This window comes from Heptranchias perlo, chromosome 13 (assembly GCF_035084215.1).
Source record: "Heptranchias perlo isolate sHepPer1 chromosome 13, sHepPer1.hap1, whole genome shotgun sequence".
Classification (NCBI taxonomy): Eukaryota; Metazoa; Chordata; class Chondrichthyes; order Hexanchiformes; family Hexanchidae; genus Heptranchias; species Heptranchias perlo.
The window spans coordinates 7,574,068-7,593,604 of record NC_090337.1 but is presented as its reverse complement, the minus strand read 5'-3'; the positions used below and the strand labels follow the sequence as shown (position 1 = coordinate 7,593,604).

The 19,537-nt window shown below is 41.2% G+C and overlaps 1 protein-coding gene across 1 annotated transcript; it reads left to right on the top strand.

Moving 5' to 3' along the window:
- Positions 1–6,722: 6,722 nt before the first annotated feature.
- On the top strand, positions 6,723–18,847 carry LOC137330980 (extracellular calcium-sensing receptor-like). The gene is made up of 6 exons (XM_067994557.1): positions 6,723–6,859; positions 8,020–8,311; positions 8,724–9,554; positions 13,307–13,528; positions 17,711–17,834; positions 17,934–18,847. The coding sequence occupies exons 1-6, from the start codon at positions 6,783–6,785 to the stop codon at positions 18,845–18,847; spliced, it is 2,460 nt and encodes an 819-aa protein (XP_067850658.1). The 5' UTR covers positions 6,723–6,782.
- The last annotated feature ends 690 nt before the right edge of the window (positions 18,848–19,537 follow it).

The following is a 19,537-nucleotide window of genomic DNA, read 5'->3' as shown; positions in this document are numbered from 1 at the left end:
ACATTAGCCCAGGACTTGTATACTTCACGGATCTGGAGTGGGGGCTTTCTGCCCTCTCTCAGGCAACAAAAAAGCTGGTTATTTTATAAACGATCCTTCCCTCAATCGTAACCTCCTATTGCACTTTGACAGACTTTTAAAAATCTTTCTCCATTTTCCCCAACACTACCACTATCTGTGACCTGATCTTTCCTTTCTTCTAAGCTGTTAAACCACTCACCACCTCCTATCTGCAGCCCTACTGCTTTGAACGGAAGGGATGTCCTTGCAAGTTTTTGTTCCATCTGCCTCTGTCTTCCCTATCCCCTGAATTCATGAACGTTTACTATCCAATTCGTGCATTAGTGACCTGGAGCTAGACAATTGACAGAGTGTTGTTCTAGATGTGGAGAGCGAGAGGGAAGGGCTACGACCACGCTATTGAATCCCAACACACTCCTTGGATGAGAAATGCCATATCACAGTGACTGATATATAGGAGGCTAAACGCTTGTCTGCATGCATTTTTAAGCGGAGCACTAGCGACCCCTTTAAACGGCTATTCGGCGCCCCATTCCTCACACCCCCCCCCCCCGCCCCCACATCAGCGCGTGCAAGTTGCAACATGGTCTTTTCTGTCTGTATGGCTCAATTGTGCTCGGCATTGCGTTTACCAACTGAGGCGTCAACGGACCTGGATAAAATATTTACATAGTGTCTTCTGGCCTATAACAATTATGGACGTGTCTTCTTTTATTTCACAATTTACCACCTAAATCTATTCTGTTCTCTACCAATCCATGATCAAATGGTCCATTTTGATCACAGTTATAGTTACTCATTACTGTACTTCCCTCAGTCCGGGGGTTACCTGCATGTTTTAAACTATATTCAACTCATGTCAGTCCTCTACCTTTAATCATACTATCATGATTGCAATTATAGATGTACTCTCATCCCATGAGAAACCTTAAACATGCTATCACGCCTACCCCCTAGCTCAGACGTGAAGCACATTCACTCGTGTGGAATGGTGCCATTTAGACATGAAAAGTTTATGGGTTGATCCGGAGTCCGTTCCGAATTATCTGCTGTCAGCCAGACCGCAACGAGTATGCTAAAATGACGTTCATATGTCCTGGAACAGACTGTGGAAAATGAGTTAGACTTTCCGCTGATCGCTAACCAGTGAAATCTGCTGGAATATGTGGCCTCAAAGTTCCTAATATAAAGGAGGCTAAGCGCTTATTTGGCTGCAGTTTCCTAGAAGTAAAGGGAATTAGGGGTTATGGGGAGCGGGCAGGAAATTGGACATGAAGCTGAGTTCGGATCGGTCAATGCCCTGTGGGTGGCGGAGAGGGCCCAGGGGCTATGTGGCCGGGTCCTGCTCCGACTTCTTGTGTTCTTTAGATTTGTGGTTGGGATCAGATCAGCCATGATCTTATTGAATGGCGGAGCAGGCTCGAGGGGCCGATTGGCCTACTCCTGCTCCAATTTCTTATGTTCTTATGTTCTTATGACCCATTTGCATGGCTGTTCGAGCATCCATTCCACGCCCCCCCCCCCCGCCCCCCTCAGCAAGTGCAACCATACTGGCGTAGGCACCCACCAAAGAAATGCAAATTAGTTGATCCCACCCGCCAGGGTTAGGAGCGGAGGCGAATGCCGCCCACTGTGCCAAACCTATTTCAGCACAGCGGGCCAACGGTTTATGGGGCCATAAGAGGTGATTGGCATTTGCTGGCTGTGCCATAGATGGGAGCTCTGGTCATGAAACGACGTGCCCGCAGTGCCTGTTTCACCTTCTATTGCCTTAACTGGATGGAGTATTAGGCACTGCAGGCGTAATTTCCCAGCCTGCACCCTACCTCACTGGGAGCACCCAGACACGGAATCAACGTTATACTGTCTGGGCCCACACATGAATAATGAAACCGTGATGAGAGAAATGATGGCAGATGGCATTTGTACGCCCGTGTCTTCAGGAAAGGAAGGATTAAAAAAGAAGGGGGATGCTCCATAACGAGAAGCAATTCCCTCCTGATCTTTACATCTTGGATTCTCAGGTACCTCAACTCCTATTATGTCTACTTACTATGTTGTTATGTTTATACATTCTCCGACTCATATATTTTCGCTATTTGTGGACTAGTTGTTTCAAAGTTAATAAATTTGGTTGCAATTTGTAGCTGATCATGGAAGAATAAACAGCGAATGCCTTGCACAGGTACATCCAAATATTTTGCGTACTCTTCCATTATAATTTATTAAAATTATAATATTTCTGCTTATGCTCTCCTCGTTGACAAGGAATGTTTATCTTTGTGCAAAGCGCTTGATTTTTCCCTCCATTCATTTGAAAAAATATGGGTGGTGCCCTTGTATTTTCCTCATTTGTGTTTCTGGTGGGTAAGACTCAATGTAGATGGCGCGCAAAGTTAAAAGAACTATAGTGAAGCCTTTTCGCTTACACTTCCATCACCCGTGCGAAGAAACGGCGGCGAGTACGCAGCCTGTGCAATTTTTAATGCACTGAATTTCAAGTTTTACTGTGGGCCTATTTATCGAAATATTCACTTAAACAGCCCCACCTCGCCCCTTACAGTTGTATCCTGGTGTTCCCTCCACTGCTGGACGCTGGGACTGAAGAGGCGGCCCTTGTATCCAGCTTCTTTGCAGTGTAAATGGCGGGAAGCAGGGTGGTATATTTCTCTCATTTGCATGGCTAATGGACAGGCGTAGTTTCTGCTGCTGAATCCGGTAGATGCAAAGCCATTGGGGGTCAGGGATCAGTAGTGTTTTTCGCGCAGCTAGTTTACACCTCCACCTGTCCCAGATACACAGAAGAATCGGTGTGGGTGGCGGAGTGAGAAGACGAGAAAGCCCCTTGTTTTTGCTCCTCTTTCAGAATTGTTTTCCCACTCTCTACATTCATCTTTGGACTCTGATCTTGACAGCCCACCCCTCCCCCACTATTGGTTGCAAAGTGTTCAGACACCTTAGCCCTGCTCCTCGGGACTCCATTCCCAACCTTCTCTGTTTTTTAGGAACCTTATCAAAGCCTTTCTTTTTGCTCAAGCCTACAGTAGCCCGTGGAAATTCCCTTACTTGGTTTGGCGTTCCGTTAGTCTAACTATAGTTCTGTAAAGTGCCTTTGTGTATTAAAATGTCTGTATGAGTGCACGGCAGCGTGTGTCATAATTTCGATATGCGCCTTATGCGGGAAATGCTCCGTACCTGAAGCCAGTTCTGGAAATCGGTTTCTTTTCTCTGCTCCCTTGCTTCTGTGCCCAGTCCCTGAAACAAACACTCCCCCAAGTCACTTACAACCTCACTTTCAAATTCCCAACTCTCTAGCCTTTGGCCCTCTATTCATCATGACATTTCTACAGCAACCGATCTGCTCAATCACACCCTCACCATCACCTTTGATGTCCAAACCTTTACTCTCTCATACCCTGGCCATTGCTCCCGGTATGGCCCTCGTCTCGGCTCCTTTAAGTCCAAGGGGTGCAGACTTGAACGTTTATGGCGGACAAATCATTTCGCCATTCATGGCCAGATCTGACTGAACCACATACAGCATTTTCGGGTCCTGCTCTCCTCTGCCAAAATTGCTCACTATTCCAAGAGCATCCTGCAATGTCAACGATGACCCTCAGCTTCTCTTCACTACAAACCATCTTCTTAAACCCCTCCCCCCAGCCCCCCACCCTTTCCTCAAACAACAAGTGCAAAGCGTTCATGGACTTCTTTGTTACTAAGATTCAGACCATCCATTCAGCTGCCTCTTTCTCTAATTTCTCTCTTTTCTCTGAGCTCATCTTGCCCATGAAGATGCACTTCCTGCTCCCTCGAGCCTATTCCCACTTAACTGCCGACCACCGAACTACCCTTCCTAGCCCCCATGTTAGCTAATAATATTAATGGTTCCCTCTCCTCAGGTACCGCCCCCCTCCCCTTCAAATCTGCCGTCATCACCCCCTCCTCAAAAAAACACACTTTACCCCTCTGTCCTTGCAAACTACCGCCCCATCTCCAACCTCCCTTTTCTCTCCAAAGTCCTTGAACACGCAGTCATCTCCCAAATCCGTGCCCATCTTTCCCACAATTCCATGTTTTAACCCGTCCAATTAGATTTCTGCCGGGGCTAAAATACTGAAACAGCCCTTATCAAAGTCACAAATGACATCCTATGTGACTGTGAACGTGGTAACGTGTCCTTCCTCATCCTTCTCAACCTATCTGCAGGCTTTGACACGGTTGACCACACCATCCTCCTCCAATGCCTCTCCTCAGTCATGGGACTGACTGGATTGATCCTACAAAGAGTCAGCACGGGCTTGATGGGCCGAATGGCTTCCTCCTGTGCTGTAACCGTTCTACGATTCTATGTTTCTATCCAGATGGGTGGGACTGCCCTCGTCTTGTTTCATTCCTATCTATTGAGTTGTAGTCAGAAAATCATCTGCATTGGCTTCTCTTCATGCTCCCACACCATTACCACTGGAGTCCCCCAAGGATCTATCCTTTGCCCCATTATATTTTTCATCTACATGCTGCCCCACGGCCACGGCAACCGAAAGCACAATGCTAGCTTCCAGATGTACGCTGACAATACTCAGCTCTACCTCACCACCACCTCTCCCGATACCACCCCCCACCCCACCCCACTGTCTCTGATTTGTCAAACTGCTTGTCCAACAACCAGTACTGAATGAGTAGAAACTTCCTCCAATTAAACATTGGGAATTCCATATTACACATTACTCCTCGTGGTAGCGAGTTCCACATTTCAACCACTCTATAGGTAAAGAAGTTTCTCCTGACTTCCCTATTGGATTTATTAGTGACTATCTTATACTTATTACCCCTAGTTCTGGTTTCCCCCGCAAGTGGAAACATCTTCTCTATGTCTCGCATATCAAATCCTTTCATAATCTTAAAGACCTCTATCGGATAACTGCTCAGTCTTCTCTTTTTTAGAGAAAAGAGCCCCAGCCTGCTCAATCTTTCCTAATAGGTGTAACCTGTCAGCTCTGATATCACCCTAGTAATTTATATTTTGCACCTTCTCCAGTGCCTCTATATCCTCTTTATAATATGGAGACCAGAACTGTTCACAGTTCTCCAAGGTTATATACAAGTTTAACATAACTTCTCTGCTTTTCAGTTTGCTTTTTTATGGCCTTATTAACCTGCCTCGCTTTCATTTAGTCATTTGTGTATCTGTACCCCCAGATCCCTCTACTCCACTACCCCATTTAGACTCTTATTATCCAAGCAGTATGTGGCCCCCTTATTCTTCTTAACAAAATGTAATACTTCACACTTATCTATTGAAATTAATTGGGCAATTACATTTGTTCGTATAATGAAATACACAATACCGAAATAGTGATGTTGTTAAGATATTGCACAGGCTCAACATTACCCTATTACTTTTATATTCTCATCCCCTTGACACAAAGTCAAGGATTTTATTTACTATTTATGCGTTTATCAATGCTATATTTTATGATCTTTGTATCTGCACACAAAGTCTCCCTGCTCCACTATTCCATTTGCAACCTTACCATTCAAGGTGTATTTCTTTCCTCTAACACACGTTAGTTCAGATTTTTCTATCTACCCGTTTTGAAAGTCTGTCTATGTCCTTCTGCAGTATTTCATATTCCGATTTCCCTGCGGCATAAGGATTCCCTCGTTATCAGAATGATCTTTAATAGCGTTTCAAAGATCCATATGAATAGACTTTCTGAACAGGAAACGATGATATTTGCGGGCTGATTTTTTAAATTATTATGGAGAAAATGGTTGTAACTGAATTGGGTGAGATCTCTGAGCATTAAGGGGTAGACGTCTACACAGATGAACCCCAAACAAATCGTTGTGCGGCAAAGCGTATATAAATAAGCTGCCGCCTTTTCTGTTCTAATCTGTCAGTCTCTAGCTGTCTGTACCTCTATCTCTTTCTCAGCATCTCTGAGATAAATGCTCATGTTTACGTAGAAAGATTACTAAAAGTCTCTATAGTTTTGAACAAAAATATATCTTACTTATGACACAGTTGCACGTTCACATGCTGCAGATAATTTTGTGCAGAACACTAAATATCTTTTAATACATTTTTATTGTTTCTGTGTAGGTCACCTCCGTACTTTGAATCTGATCAACATGAACAGTTATATGTAAGTTGTGTCCACTTAATCATTTAAAGATTGACAAAAATGTTGCACCCTTTAATTGATGTTAAACTCTGTCGACGAGACTCTAATTCGTAGCGGATAACGATATGTGTACCTGGAAAGAAAAACTCATTAAGACATCGATATGTTCAGCTTTTAAATTTTCTTTATACTCAGCTAAACTCGGGCCTTAGGAATAATGGAAGACTCTGTTCAGAATAGAACAATATACGCATTCTAGTGATAGGAGGTATTATTTAAATTTCCTCAGGCAAAAGGGAAAATCACATTTTCACATCTGGTTTCCTCTTGGGATTTTATTGACGTGTATTGTTTATAATTATTTCGTTCCACCTAAGGCGTCATTACCCAGCATTCTTAGCTGTAAACTTATCAGCTTATAAATGCACATGTAAACTCTCAAATTGAAAAATAGTTTCTTCGGACCAAGAATTTAACAACAATTACCAGCTAATAACTATCGTAATGCTTCGTTTTTTACTTTGGTGTACATTTACATTCGCTGTAACAGCGATTGATGAACCGATATGCCAGCTTCAAGGAAAGTTTAACTTACCAGCTATAACTAAAGCCGGAGATATCATCCTTGGCGGAATGTTTAACGTCCACTCCCAGAGATTTGAGAGTAATCATCACTTTAAAAATTCTCCCGAGCAACCGAAATGCAAAAGGTTAGTTCAACTCTTTCGTAATGACCGCTTTTTGTGACATTGCTATTTATAAACCAATGTTCCTATTAACTATTGCTGTCAAGGGATATGGGGATCGGGCGGGAAAGTGGAGATGAGGTCGAAGATCGACCATGATCTTATTGAATGGCGGAGCAAGCTTGAGGGGCCATGTGGCCTACTCCTGTTCCTATTTGTTATATTCTAAAGGGCGCTGCACGGAAGCATCCACCTTTAGAGTCGGGTTGATTTGAGCGTGGCTGCTTTTGATATGTTTCGTACCATTTAATTTATTAACTTCTGAATCAAAGATGAAAGTATTTATTTGCCTGCCTTTACTTGTCTTGATTTTGTGGCCACACTGCAGAGGACTCAGATCGACTACAATCCAGTTTCAATTCCCGTTCTGTGCTGGATTTGCTGATTTCAGCACGAACGCTTTTAGTAGGATTAAACCACATCAACACTTATATATGTCTGTGTGTCTGTGTGCGTGTCTTTCTATCTATCTGTCTATCTATCCATCTATCTATCTGACAATGGTCATGTGCATCGAAAAAGCGAGGAATGGATAAGTGCTGCTACAACATAATTTTAAGAAAGAAATTATGTTTAATAGGATATTCTAACATTGAGAATGAATTGTGATTTGGACAGGAAAAGAAAAGGTAAGAATTCACATGAAAAAAAAATAGGTAAGGATTTTGTTCTAAGGAGAGAAACAGTAATTGGTGACTTGCCTGAAATTGTAGCCTATACTTCAACAGAGGAGAAACTGATCTGTTTCTTTGTCCTTTGCCTATCAGTTAGACTTATATGATTGGAGCCTTGAATTGCGATAGCTTATACATACATAGCAGGTCGAGTAAAATAACGTGAAGTAGGTTATCTATTTTATTCATTCAGTATTAAGTTACCCATTAAAGTATAATTTATACGGGTCAAAATGTTGCTTAAATTAACTAAGATATTGGAGTTAATTCCTGAAAATGTGATCTTAGTAACGGCAGAGTTTAGGAGTACTAAAAGGAAAAACGGTAAAACGGAGCACATATTTATGCTTTATTTATAGAAAAAAAAGTTAAAATATATTTTCTCAATGTAATACTGGTCAAAATTTGATATTAATACTTGACACTAACTTGCACTTGTATACTCTACAGTTTTGATTTCAGATCTTTCCGCCTTCTACAGACAATGATCTTTGCCATAGAAGAAATAAATAGAAGCCAAATATTGCTTCCAAATATTACAATAGGTTACAGGATTCTCGATGATTGTTCTTCCTCTACGACTGGAACAAAAGCCGCCATGGTTCTAATTAATGGAGTGGAAGACAAGTTTCCTGCTAAAGATTGCAAAGGCATCCCCGTTGTCCCGGCTATCATTACAGGCGGTGGATCCTCAGAGTCTATTGCAGTAGCAAGGACAATTGGTCTTTTTGGAATTCCATTGGTAAGCTAGCAGCTTTGTGGGAGCATTCCTAGCTAAAGACTTCAATAATAATAAAGCTTTGCCAAATGTCATTCATTTATGTGCTAAAATAAATAAATAATACGCCAAACGAGCCTTTAGTGAAAAAAATGCAGTTTACATTAAATACTAGAATTAATTGATATTTTATTGTACCTACATATGTAATGTTGATGTTATGAACAGATATAACCAATCGAAAAAGCTGATTGTCATTTTATTGTCTACAACTTCAATGCAATTTGGTTGAACGCGATTCCAGTAAAATATTCTAATTTTCCTGAATGTCGCTTGTATATTATTTGCCTTCTTTACGTTGATCTTCATTATATGTGGTTTATATTTGTTTGTGTTCCTCCTCCCCACCCCCCCCCCCCCCCCCCCTCCGAAACAGATTAGCTCCTTTGCAACGTGCGCATGTCTCAGTAATAGACAGGAATACCCTGCGTTTTATAGAACAATACCAAGTGATTACTATCAGTCCAAACTTTTAGCTCAGCTCGTTAAAACGTTTGGATGGACCTGGATCGGAACCATTAGAAGCAACAACGATTATGGGAATTTTGGAATGCAAGCTTTTATGGAAGACATTGAAAAGCTGGGAGTTTGCGTGGCTTTCTCAATGTCGTTTTCTAGAACCGACTCCAAAGAAAAGATAACAAAAATTGTTGAGGTAATCAAAAGGTCGACAATTAAGGTAATTGTAGCGTTTTCAGCCACAGGAGAAATGCGGATTTTGTTAAGAGAAATTGTACGTCAAAATGTGACCGGTATACAGTGGATAGGAAGCGAATCTTGGGTCACTTCAGAATTACTTTCTCCAAATGAAAGGGTTAGATTCCTTATTGGGACAATGGGACCTGCAATCCATGTGGCAGAAGTGGTAGGATTACGAGAATTTCTTCTTAAGGTTCACCCAGCTACATCCCCGGGCAACAGTTTAGTGATGGAGTTTTGGGAAACAACATTCAAGTGCACTCTATTATCAGAAAACAAAAATAAATCAGATTCTGCTGCTGAAAATCAGCAATGCTCCGGCCATGAATCTTTACACGGAGTAAACAATGCATATTCTGACATATCTATGGACGGAAGTTCCTACAACGTATACAAAGCAGTCTACGCCTTTGCCCATGCAATGCACGGTATGCTTACCTGTGAAGATGGAAAAGGCCCGTTTACAAATGGCACGTGTGCGCACATTTCTACTTATCAACCGTGGCAGGTAAGAAGTTGACATATGTAAATAGCAGTGAAATATTTCAATCTAGCTTCTTTTTCTCTTTATCACCCAACTGATGTGCCAAATTATAAATATAAAACTGCATTTATATTCCTCGTTTTTACGTCCTCAGGACGTTCCACACATTGGAGGGACTACTTTTTGAAATTTGGCTTTTGCTGCTTTGCAGGCCAAAGACTCTGAAATTATGCACAACAACCCCCACCCCGCCGCCCACAAACCGCACACAAGGCGAATTACCAGCCAATCTGTTTTATCATGTTAATAGCGCGAGAAATGTTAGCAAAGCCACTTGGCGCATTGCTCTTCGTTAATACGGCAAATCGTGTTTAACTAACCTGATAGAGTTTTTTGATGAGGTAACAGAGAGAGTAGATGAGGGCAAAGCAGTTAATGTGGTGTATATGGACTTTCAAAAGGTGTTTGATAAAGTGCCACACGGTAGGCTTATCATCAAAATTACGGCCCATGGAATAAAGGGGGCAGTAGCAACATGGGTACAGAATTGGCTAAGGGACAGGAAACAGAGAGTAGTGGTGAATGGTTATTTTCCAGACTGGACGGAGGTGTACAGTGGTGTTCTCCAGGGGTCAGTGCTGGGACCACTGCTTTTCTTGATATATATTAATGACTTGGGCTTGGGTGTACAGGGCATAATTTCCAAATTTGCAGATGACATATAACTTGGAAGTGTAGTAAACAGAGAGGAGGATAGTGACAGATGAAATTTAATGCAGAAAAATGTGAAGTGATAAATTTTGGTGGGAAGAACGAAGAGAGGCAATATAAACTAGAGGGCACAACTCTAAAAGGGGTACAGGAACAGAGAGATCTGGGGGTATATGTGCATAAATCATTGAAGGTGGCAGGCCAGGTTGAGAAAATGGTTATAAAAGCATTTGGGATCCTGGATTTTATAAATAGAGGCATAGAGTGCAAAAGTATGGAAGTCATGATGAATCTTTATAAAACACTGGTTCGGCCACAACTGGAATATTGTGTCCAGTTCTGGGCACTGCACTTCAGGAAAGAGGTGAAGGCCTTAGAAAGGGTGCAGAAGATATTTACTAGAATGATTCCAGGGATGAGGGACTTGAGTTACGTGGATAGACTGGAGAAGCTGGGCTTGTTCTCCTTGGAACAGAGGTGGTTGCGAAGAGATTTGAAAAGAGTATTCAAAATCATGAAGGGTCTAGACAGAGTAGATAGAGAGAAACTGTTCCCATTGGTGGAAGTGTCAAGGACCAGAGGACATAGATTTAAGGTGGTTGGCAAAAGAACACAAGGTGACATGAGGAAAAGCGTTTTTACACAGCGAGTGGTTAGGATCTGGAATGCACTGCTCAAGAGGGCGTTGGAGGCAGATTCAATCATGGCCTTCAAAAGGGAACTGGATAAGTACTTCAAAGGAAAAAAAATGCGGGGCTATGAGTAAAGGGTGGGGGAGTGGGACTGGCTGGTTTGCTCTTGCATAGAGCCAGAGCGGACTCGATGGGCCGAATGGTCTCCTTCCGTGCTGTAACCTTTCTATGATTCTATGATTCTATGAATAACGCCATCAGCTCTTTCCCGTTCACATTAACATAAAGACTATTGTTGAACATGCCATTCAGAAATATAACATATCTGATAATATATCGTGTCTGCAGTGTTGAATTAGATTACGAAGCTTTCATTATGTCTCCAACTCTTGTATTGGAACTACAATTTATCACCTTCTGAATTAGAGGCAAGAATGCTACTAACTGAATCAAATGATGGCGAATAACATTGGATAAGAAAAGCGTGTGAGCTTGACATGGGTATTTGGAAAATAATGTAAATTATCCCGAAAGGGAGAATAGTGGTCCATCTGAAGAAGCATGGAATGATTTAAAAAAGTTAACATGGCTTCATGGGTGGTAGATAGCAGTTGACAAATCAACTGGACTGTTTTGAAGATGGAAATGAGATGGTTCAACTCGGAAACTCAGTAGCATTTTCTACTTGTGTGCTCGCCAGCGCGTGATTCACCTGCGTATTAAAATAAACGTGGTGATGGCGGGTGGATCTCCGGCAAGCTCGTGAACAGGCAGAAAATTCTGGCCATAGACTTTAACAAAGCCCTTGATAAAATAAGGCTTAATAATTTAATTTACAAATCAGAAATCCATAGAATTGGATGGAAACTTTTTGAACAAGAATAACTAACTAATTGATTAAAAAGATGCAAACTGTAGCTTTCAAGGAATAAGCATCTACATGGAAGAAGGTGACAGGGATGGATATCGGAGAGTTTAGTTCTAGGACATTCGTTGCTCTTGGTGTATGTTAATGATTTGAACGAAGCTATATTAAATGGTGTCGAATAAGTTTCAGAGGGATCTTCACATGTTGATCAAAAATTTAATTGAATATAGGTAACGGAACAGTCGTGAAGCAGAGAAAGCAGCCAAAAATTGGGAGCATTAAATAAATAGGAGAAGCTCATATGTTAGACAGAGGAAAAAAGTCTGATTTGTTTTTTTTCTACAGAACTCATCCTGAGGCCATCAGCGCTATATGCAAAAGTGGTGAAAAAATAAATTGGATCTTAGGATATATAGAAGGATAGAACGAAAGTCCAGGAAGTCATAGCTAGGTTTTATCAAGCACTGTTCCACCAATGTTTTGTACAAGCTAACCATCACTTACTCGAAACTATGCATCTCAGTACTGTGCTCAACAATGGGCACCATGCTGTAACTGAACATGCTTCTCTCGGAGTGAATTACCAAGAAGTACATTTAAGTTGAAAAATGGGACAGGACACCTGAACTATGGGAAAATACTAAGTCATCCAGGAATGTTTTGCGTGGGAGAGATTTAGCATTTACCTTATTTAAGTATTCAAGCTATTCAGAAGGGGAGAAATAAGTTGGATCCAAGACTAATGTTCAAACTCAACACAAGCTTTAGCGTAAAGAAACATAGTTTCAAACTTTGACGAGGAAAGGTGAATAAAGGGTTGAGAAATAACCGGATGGGTTTTCCTTTTCAGGATTGGGGACAAGAGCGAGGAGACAGGAGCTTTTCATACAAAATCGTAACAAATTTTGCAATAAGGGCTTTAGCCCCAACAAGCTTTAACCTACGATACTAAACAGGAAAATCTATTCCTATAACTTCACATAGAGGCTGATGAACAGGTGGAATACTCCCTCCATCGCGACATTGAATGTAGGGGATATTAGGATTATTAGAGGCCAATTTTTGATGGCCACAGCAGATAGGGTCTCTGAGGTAAATTGGGGTAAGACATTATCATTACTAGGACCGGCCCCACTGATAAGGATTATCGTCTCCAGTCCCGCATAATCCTTTGTTCCTAACGCCGAGGAAATATAATCAGGGGGTGGGTAGGCTGATTTTATCTAATAACAATGGTCTCCTGGAGCTTGCTTGCCTACTTTAGGGAATGAGGTGGAATTTACAAGAGTTGTTATAGAAATTAGATGCAGGTTTTTAAAAATATGTTTTTACTTCCGTTGGGATAATGGTACAGAAAGATACACCGTCCGACAGACAAAATGAACGTCCATGGTCCTGATTGGCTTTCCTACCTTTCGTTACTATATGTTAGCATAATAATACAGTAGCAATTTAATGAATCTTACATGTATAGATCTGATTAAATGCTTTTTAACTTGTAATATGAAAATGTATTTATATATTCGTGCTTCATCTTAAACACATGCCACATTATATTTTTGCAGCTCCTTCATTATGTTCGGTCAGTAAATTTTACAACTACGTCTGATGACAACGTCTACTTTGATTCCAATGGGGATCCAGTGGCTATATATGACCTGATAAATTGGCAACTCAATAAATATGGTGTTGCAGAGATTGTGACTGTTGGCTATTATGATGCTTCTGCCGTTCAAGAAATCGTGCTAAATATAAAAGCTATTGTATGGAATGGCGGAACGAACAAGGTACGTATACGAAAGGAATATTGCACCAAACTTGTTTATTATTACAATGATAACTATCTATTTATTGGCGACTTGTTTCTGGAGAAGCGGATCTTTAATACTTTTTCTACAACTGATTTTTTAAAAGATAAACAGGACAGTAGGGAATTCGGCTCAGAAATGGGTTGGCATTCAGCCATTTTACCCCTGGGACTTGGAATTAAATCGAACGCATACCTGTAAGATGAAGGTCTTAGCTCTATGTGGAATGCGTTTACACAATTTTATACAATTTACACAATCTCAAACCAAATATTAGTAAGAAAGTTGTAACCCGTTTTGAACTCCGCCCAATTTTGCTTTCCAATGGAAAATGGGCTGCTGATTCGCTATCACCCGTTTTAACATAGTACTGTGTCGTTTTTGGGTGGTTTCTTTCTTGTATTAAAATTTAAAACAATGATTACTGAGGAGGACTGCGTCAAAATACATGAAGACATTAATAAACTTGCAGAATGTGTGTGGAGTTGGCAAATGAATTTCAATATAGATAAGTGTGAGGTGGTGCATTTTCATAGGAACAATTGGAAGGCCACATATTCCTTGGAAATTAAAAGTCTAAATCGGGTAGAGGAGAAAGGGGATCTAGGGGTCTAGATACACAAATCAATAAGAGTGGTGATGCAGTCCTTCTCTGTATTAACTATACCCCCAAATGTGGTGTCAGCTGCAAATTTTGAAATTATACTTCTGATTCTCGAGTCCAAGTTGTTTATGTAAATGGTGAACAACAGTGGTCGCAGTACTAATCCTTGTGGAACACCACCTCACACCTTTTGCCAGTCTGAGTAACTACCTTTGAGCTCTGCTATCTTTTCTGTTTCATAGCCAGCTTGCTATCCATTCTGCTACTTGTTCCCTGACTCCACTTGCTCTGACCTTAGTCATGAGTCTACTATGTAGTACCTTACTAAAGACCATTTTAAAAATCCAACTACATTACATCTACTACATTACCCTTATCTACTCTTTCTGTTACTTCTTCAAATAATTCATTAAGGTTAGTCAATCATGAAATCCATGCTGACTACTCTTTATCATATTTTTGGTTTCTAGATGTTTTTCTATTAGGAACATAGGAAAATCTTTGAGCAAAGGTTCAATTATCTTGCCTACCACCGACATTAAGCTAACTGTCTAAAGTTCCCCGGACTGGTTCTATCTCCCTTTTTAAAATATGGGAATCACATTAGCTGGCCACCACTCCTCTGGCACAATTCAGTTTCCTAATTAATTTTTATATAAACGTAATATCTCTTCCCTAACATTTTTAAGGTGCACAGATGCAATCCTTCCAGACCAAGAGTTTTATCCTCTCTACGTTTAATTAGTTTATCAATTATATCCCTGTTTCTATCTTAAATGTCTTCATATATTTTTGATCTCTTCTGTTTTGATCTGTTCTTTTAATGTCATGACCACCTTGTCTCCCTGGTAAATACTGAGGCAAAGTAATTATTCAATATTTCTGCCATTTCGCTGTCATTACATGTGAGTTTACCTTGTGCCTAGGTAGTATCCGTCTCTAGCCTGATTTTTATGTTGTTATTTATGAATCTCTAGAATACTTTACTATTTCTTTTTCATATTCCATGATCATTTAATTTCATAGTTCCTTTTTGCTTTCCTAATTGCTTTTTGGCTTCTGTCCTAACCTCTTATTCCCTTTTATCATCCTCTCCTTTATCTCCGTGCTCCTCCAATTCTTGCCTCTTGCGCATCCCCGATTTTAATCACTCCACCATTGGCAGTTGTCCCTTCAACTGCCTCGGCACTAGGATCTGGGATTCCCTCCCTAAACTTCTTCCACTCTATCTCTCTCTGCTCGTTTAAGGCACTCCTTAAAATCTATGAGTGTTAAATTGGGCCGTGCAACACGTGTTGTTTCGGCGCCAAGCGGCCTCTCCGAGATCCAAGATGGCGTCTTGGGTGTGCACACACATTTCCTGCGTGATGTGCGCCAGACGCCACCTTGGGATAGGAGTTTGCGCAAGCACAGATAACGAACGCTGGAATCATGTAATGGAGGGAGAAAATGGCTTCAATCAGTGTGCAACGCTGATTTAAAGTGATTGACACCATTTTGGGACTTAAGGACAACACAATGTACAGTCTTAACCCCGACCATCTGAACGTACCTTAGAGTGCCTCGAGGACCTCCCACCAGCGCTATTTAAAGGGACCCTGCAGGATTTACAGGTTAGTGGCTAGATTATTGCCTCTGGCTGCCGAGATGTTTGTAACTGTTTTTGGAGGTCTCCTAGACTTCAATACTAGGACATGGGGGGGGATAGCCTAACATTTAGAGCCAGGACGTGCGGGAGTGAAGTTAGGAAATGATTCAAAGGGTGGGAGACATTTGGAATGCTCTTCTACAGATGGCAGTTGATGCTAGCTCACTTGTGAATGTTAAATCAGAGATTAATAGATTTCCCTGAACCAAGGGTATTAAGGGATATGGGGCTAAGGCAGATATATGGAGTTAGGTCACAGGTCCACCATGATCCCATTGAATGGCAGAACAGGATCGAGGGGCTGAATGCCACTGCCACTTGATGCCTACTGATATGCGCTACCTTCTCCTGCAAGAAAGCGGGACATTTGTCTGGGCGATGTGCCTGTCATGTATGAATAACTGCCAGTGTGTGTGGCCTGTGAGTTCTGGGTAGGTGGCTGGCAACAGTAGTTATGTGTGAGGGAGCATCTGATTGTAAGAGTTGAGTAGTGATGGAAAGAGTTTGTTGGTAGGTGGGTGTTGGGGGGTTTAGTGCGTGGAGTAGTGGATGCGGCTAGTGGTGCAGTTGGTAGGAAATACCACCTGACAGTTGACCTCACTCGCCTTGACCACTTATGTCAGAGCACTGAACTTCTTCCTGTACTGCATCCATGTTCATGATGCTGTGCACCTGGCATTGGCTTCATCCACTACTGCCTCCCACTGCCTTTTGAGCGTATGTCTGGAGGGCCCCTTGGTTCTCCCCCACCCCCACAGATATAGGATGCCATTCCTTCTGTCCACCTCTTGCACCAAGGCCTCTGGAACATCAGCAGAGAACCTTGGTGCATGGACTCTCAGATTGGCAGATTGGTGAGGTCTGGCATGCAGATTGGAGGATGTGGGATTTAGTGGTGTGCAACCTTTATTCAATGTTTTAACATAACTCATCAGTATGTAAACATAGGGATGGAAACTGCATCTGTGCTTTATGTCTGCGATGCCTGATCTCCGTTCAGACTCCATGCAGATAGCAGGCTGTTATATTCAGCAAATAACAGGTACCAGCTACCTTTAAGAAATTTCTAACAGAGAGCCTGCCTTTAAGAGAGTGGAGCTCTCCCTGCTGGTGGAAAGTGCGAATTGCATGGAATCCTCATTCACACTGATTTCCAATGCAGGTTGCAGGTAAGTCCTCAGGCCTGACGAAAATCTGGTCCTGCCTGCGCAGGGGCCATTGCACACGGGATAATAGCGAATTGTGCGACACCCACCCAAAAACAGGCCCTATCCAATGTTTCCACCTATATCTTTGACTAAGCTTTTGGTCACCTGTCCTAATACTTGCTTATGTGGCTCCACGTCAAATTTTGTTTGATAGTGCTCCTGTGAAGCGACTTGGGGCATTTTACTACGTTAAAGGCGTTATATAAATGCAAGTAGTTGTTGTTGATAATTGTCCATGTACTTAGTAATGCCTTTTCTTTATTTTCAATTTTACCCTCATCTCTTTATCCATCCATGGTGTTTCATTACTGGCTAGTTTGTTTTTGTTTTTTAGTGGAATATATTTCTTCTGAACTCTCTTGAACACCTTTTCAAATATTTCCCAAAGCTCTTGGTCATTTTTTTCCCAGTTTACCTTCCCTAGTTCCATTCGCATCCCCCAAAATTAACTTTTTTCCAATCTATTACTTTGCTTTTTGTCTTACATATGTCTTTTTCAATCTTCATCTTAAACCTTATTATATTGTGATCGCTGTTACCTAGATGTTCGTTCCCCAAGCTTACCTCTCGTATCTGCTCTCGATCATTTCCCATTGCTAGATCCAGCGGTAATTTCGAATTACTTTGTAATCGTTATATTTTGCGCAATAGGCCATATTACATGTTTCATACTATAAACGTTACTGTCAATTTTTCTTCAGGTTCCACGGGCAATTTGCACAGAGAGCTGCCCCCCAGGGTCACGGAAAGTATCCAGAAAGGGACAACCGATCTGTTGCTTTGACTGCACACAATGCGCTGACGGTGAAATCAGTAATACGACAGGTATGCTAAAACTCCAGTTTCATGAATATCTTTCCAATTCTTTAACTCTGATGCCTCAAAAATCTTTGACTTACGTTTACCACTTAATATTTCTCCTAGATGCTTTAGACTGCACTCAGTGCCCTTTCGAGTACTGGTCCAATCCGAGCAAAGACAAATGCATCAGAAAAGAAATCGAGTTTCTCTCTTTTGGGGAGACGTTGGGAATCGTATTAGTGACGCTCGCGTTGGTTGGAGTCTGTGGAACTACATCAATAGCTGGCGTTTTCCTTCAGTATAAGGATACTCCCATAGTTAAGGCTAACAATTCCGAGCTGAGCTTCCTTCTTCTCTTTGCCTTAACTCTTTGTTTCCTGTGCGCCCTTACTTTTATTGGCGAACCTTCGTTTTGGTCGTGTGTGTTACAACGTGTATCGTTTGGCATTACTTTCGTTTTATGCATTTCTTGTGTTTTGGCAAAGACTATCCTTGTGTTGATGGCCTTTAAAGCAACACTTCCCAACAACAATATGATAAAATGGTTTGGACCCACACAGCAACGCTTCGGCGTATTCGTTCTCACATTTATTCAGAGTTTGATATGTATTATATGGCTAAGTGTAGCGCCGCCTTTTCCTATCAAAAACACAAACTACTACAGGGAAATTATTATTTTAGAATGCAACGTGGGATCTATAACAGCCTTTTATTGTGTGTCAGGTTATATTGCTTTCCTGTCCTGTATTTGTTTTATTCTTGCATTTCTAGCGCGGAAACTGCCCGATAATTTCAATGAGGCCCAATGTATAACCTTTAGCATGCTTATCTTCTGTGCTGTTTGGATAGTTTTCATTCCAGCCTACGTGAGCTCTCCTGGAAAATATACTGTAGCTATAGAAGTGTTTGCTATTTTGGCGTCCAGTTTTGGGTTGCTTCTCTGTATTTTCGTTCCAAAATGTAGCATTATACTGCTTAAGCCAGAGAGCAACACAAGAAAGCATGTAATGTCCAAAGTGCCTTCAAAAAAGCTTTAAAATGTTGATAATATGAATTATTTAATGAACATAGCCACATCATTCTTTGGCCTGTAATTGCTTGTTAATGACATAGTCCCACCATTTATACGAAATTATAAATTGATTCTCTATGATTCTATTTGGCTGTACAGGTCCTGTCACTAATGTAGAATGTTAATTTTGTATACGAAAATAATGAATGCATTTGTAGTTGTAATAAAATACATATGGAACAACTTAACGAGCGGGTATGCAACACTTTACTGTAAGCGAACGGTTAATTCTTAATATTAACTTTTAGCTTTTGACTGTTAAGTAACTTTCTGTTAGAATGACAGTTTAAATTAAAAGGAATTCCAGTCAGGGAGCTTTAGCTGATAGCAAGTCAGAGACAACAAAATATCTTTGTTCTCTCTAACCTTGAAAAGGCACCTGCCATAGATCTGGAAAATTAGGGAGTGTGGGTCAACTTTTGGGAGTTATTCTTGTTAAAACTGAAGTCCAGTTAATTGGATGAGGTAATACTTTGAAACATGCGGATTCTCACGTAGCCAGAGTGAAGGAAATATATAAAAAGAGGGGTGTTGGAATAGATACTTCAGAATTCGACAAAGCTTGGCCAGTCGATCCACTTGAGCTCGAAACCTGTGACACCGTGCATTATCCAGTACCTTGTACTGTATGTGTCTCAAGTATATGTGTACTTAT

Coding starts and splice junctions, on each gene's coding strand:
- LOC137330980 (XM_067994557.1), top strand. CDS start 6,783: ATGTTTAACGTCCACTCCCAGAGATTTGAGAGTAATCATCACTTTAAA. Junction 9,555..13,306: donor CTACTTATCAACCGTGGCAG/GTAAGAAGTTGA, acceptor ATATTTTTGCAG/CTCCTTCATTATGTTCGGTC. Junction 17,835..17,933: donor TGAAATCAGTAATACGACAG/GTATGCTAAAAC, acceptor TATTTCTCCTAG/ATGCTTTAGACTGCACTCAG.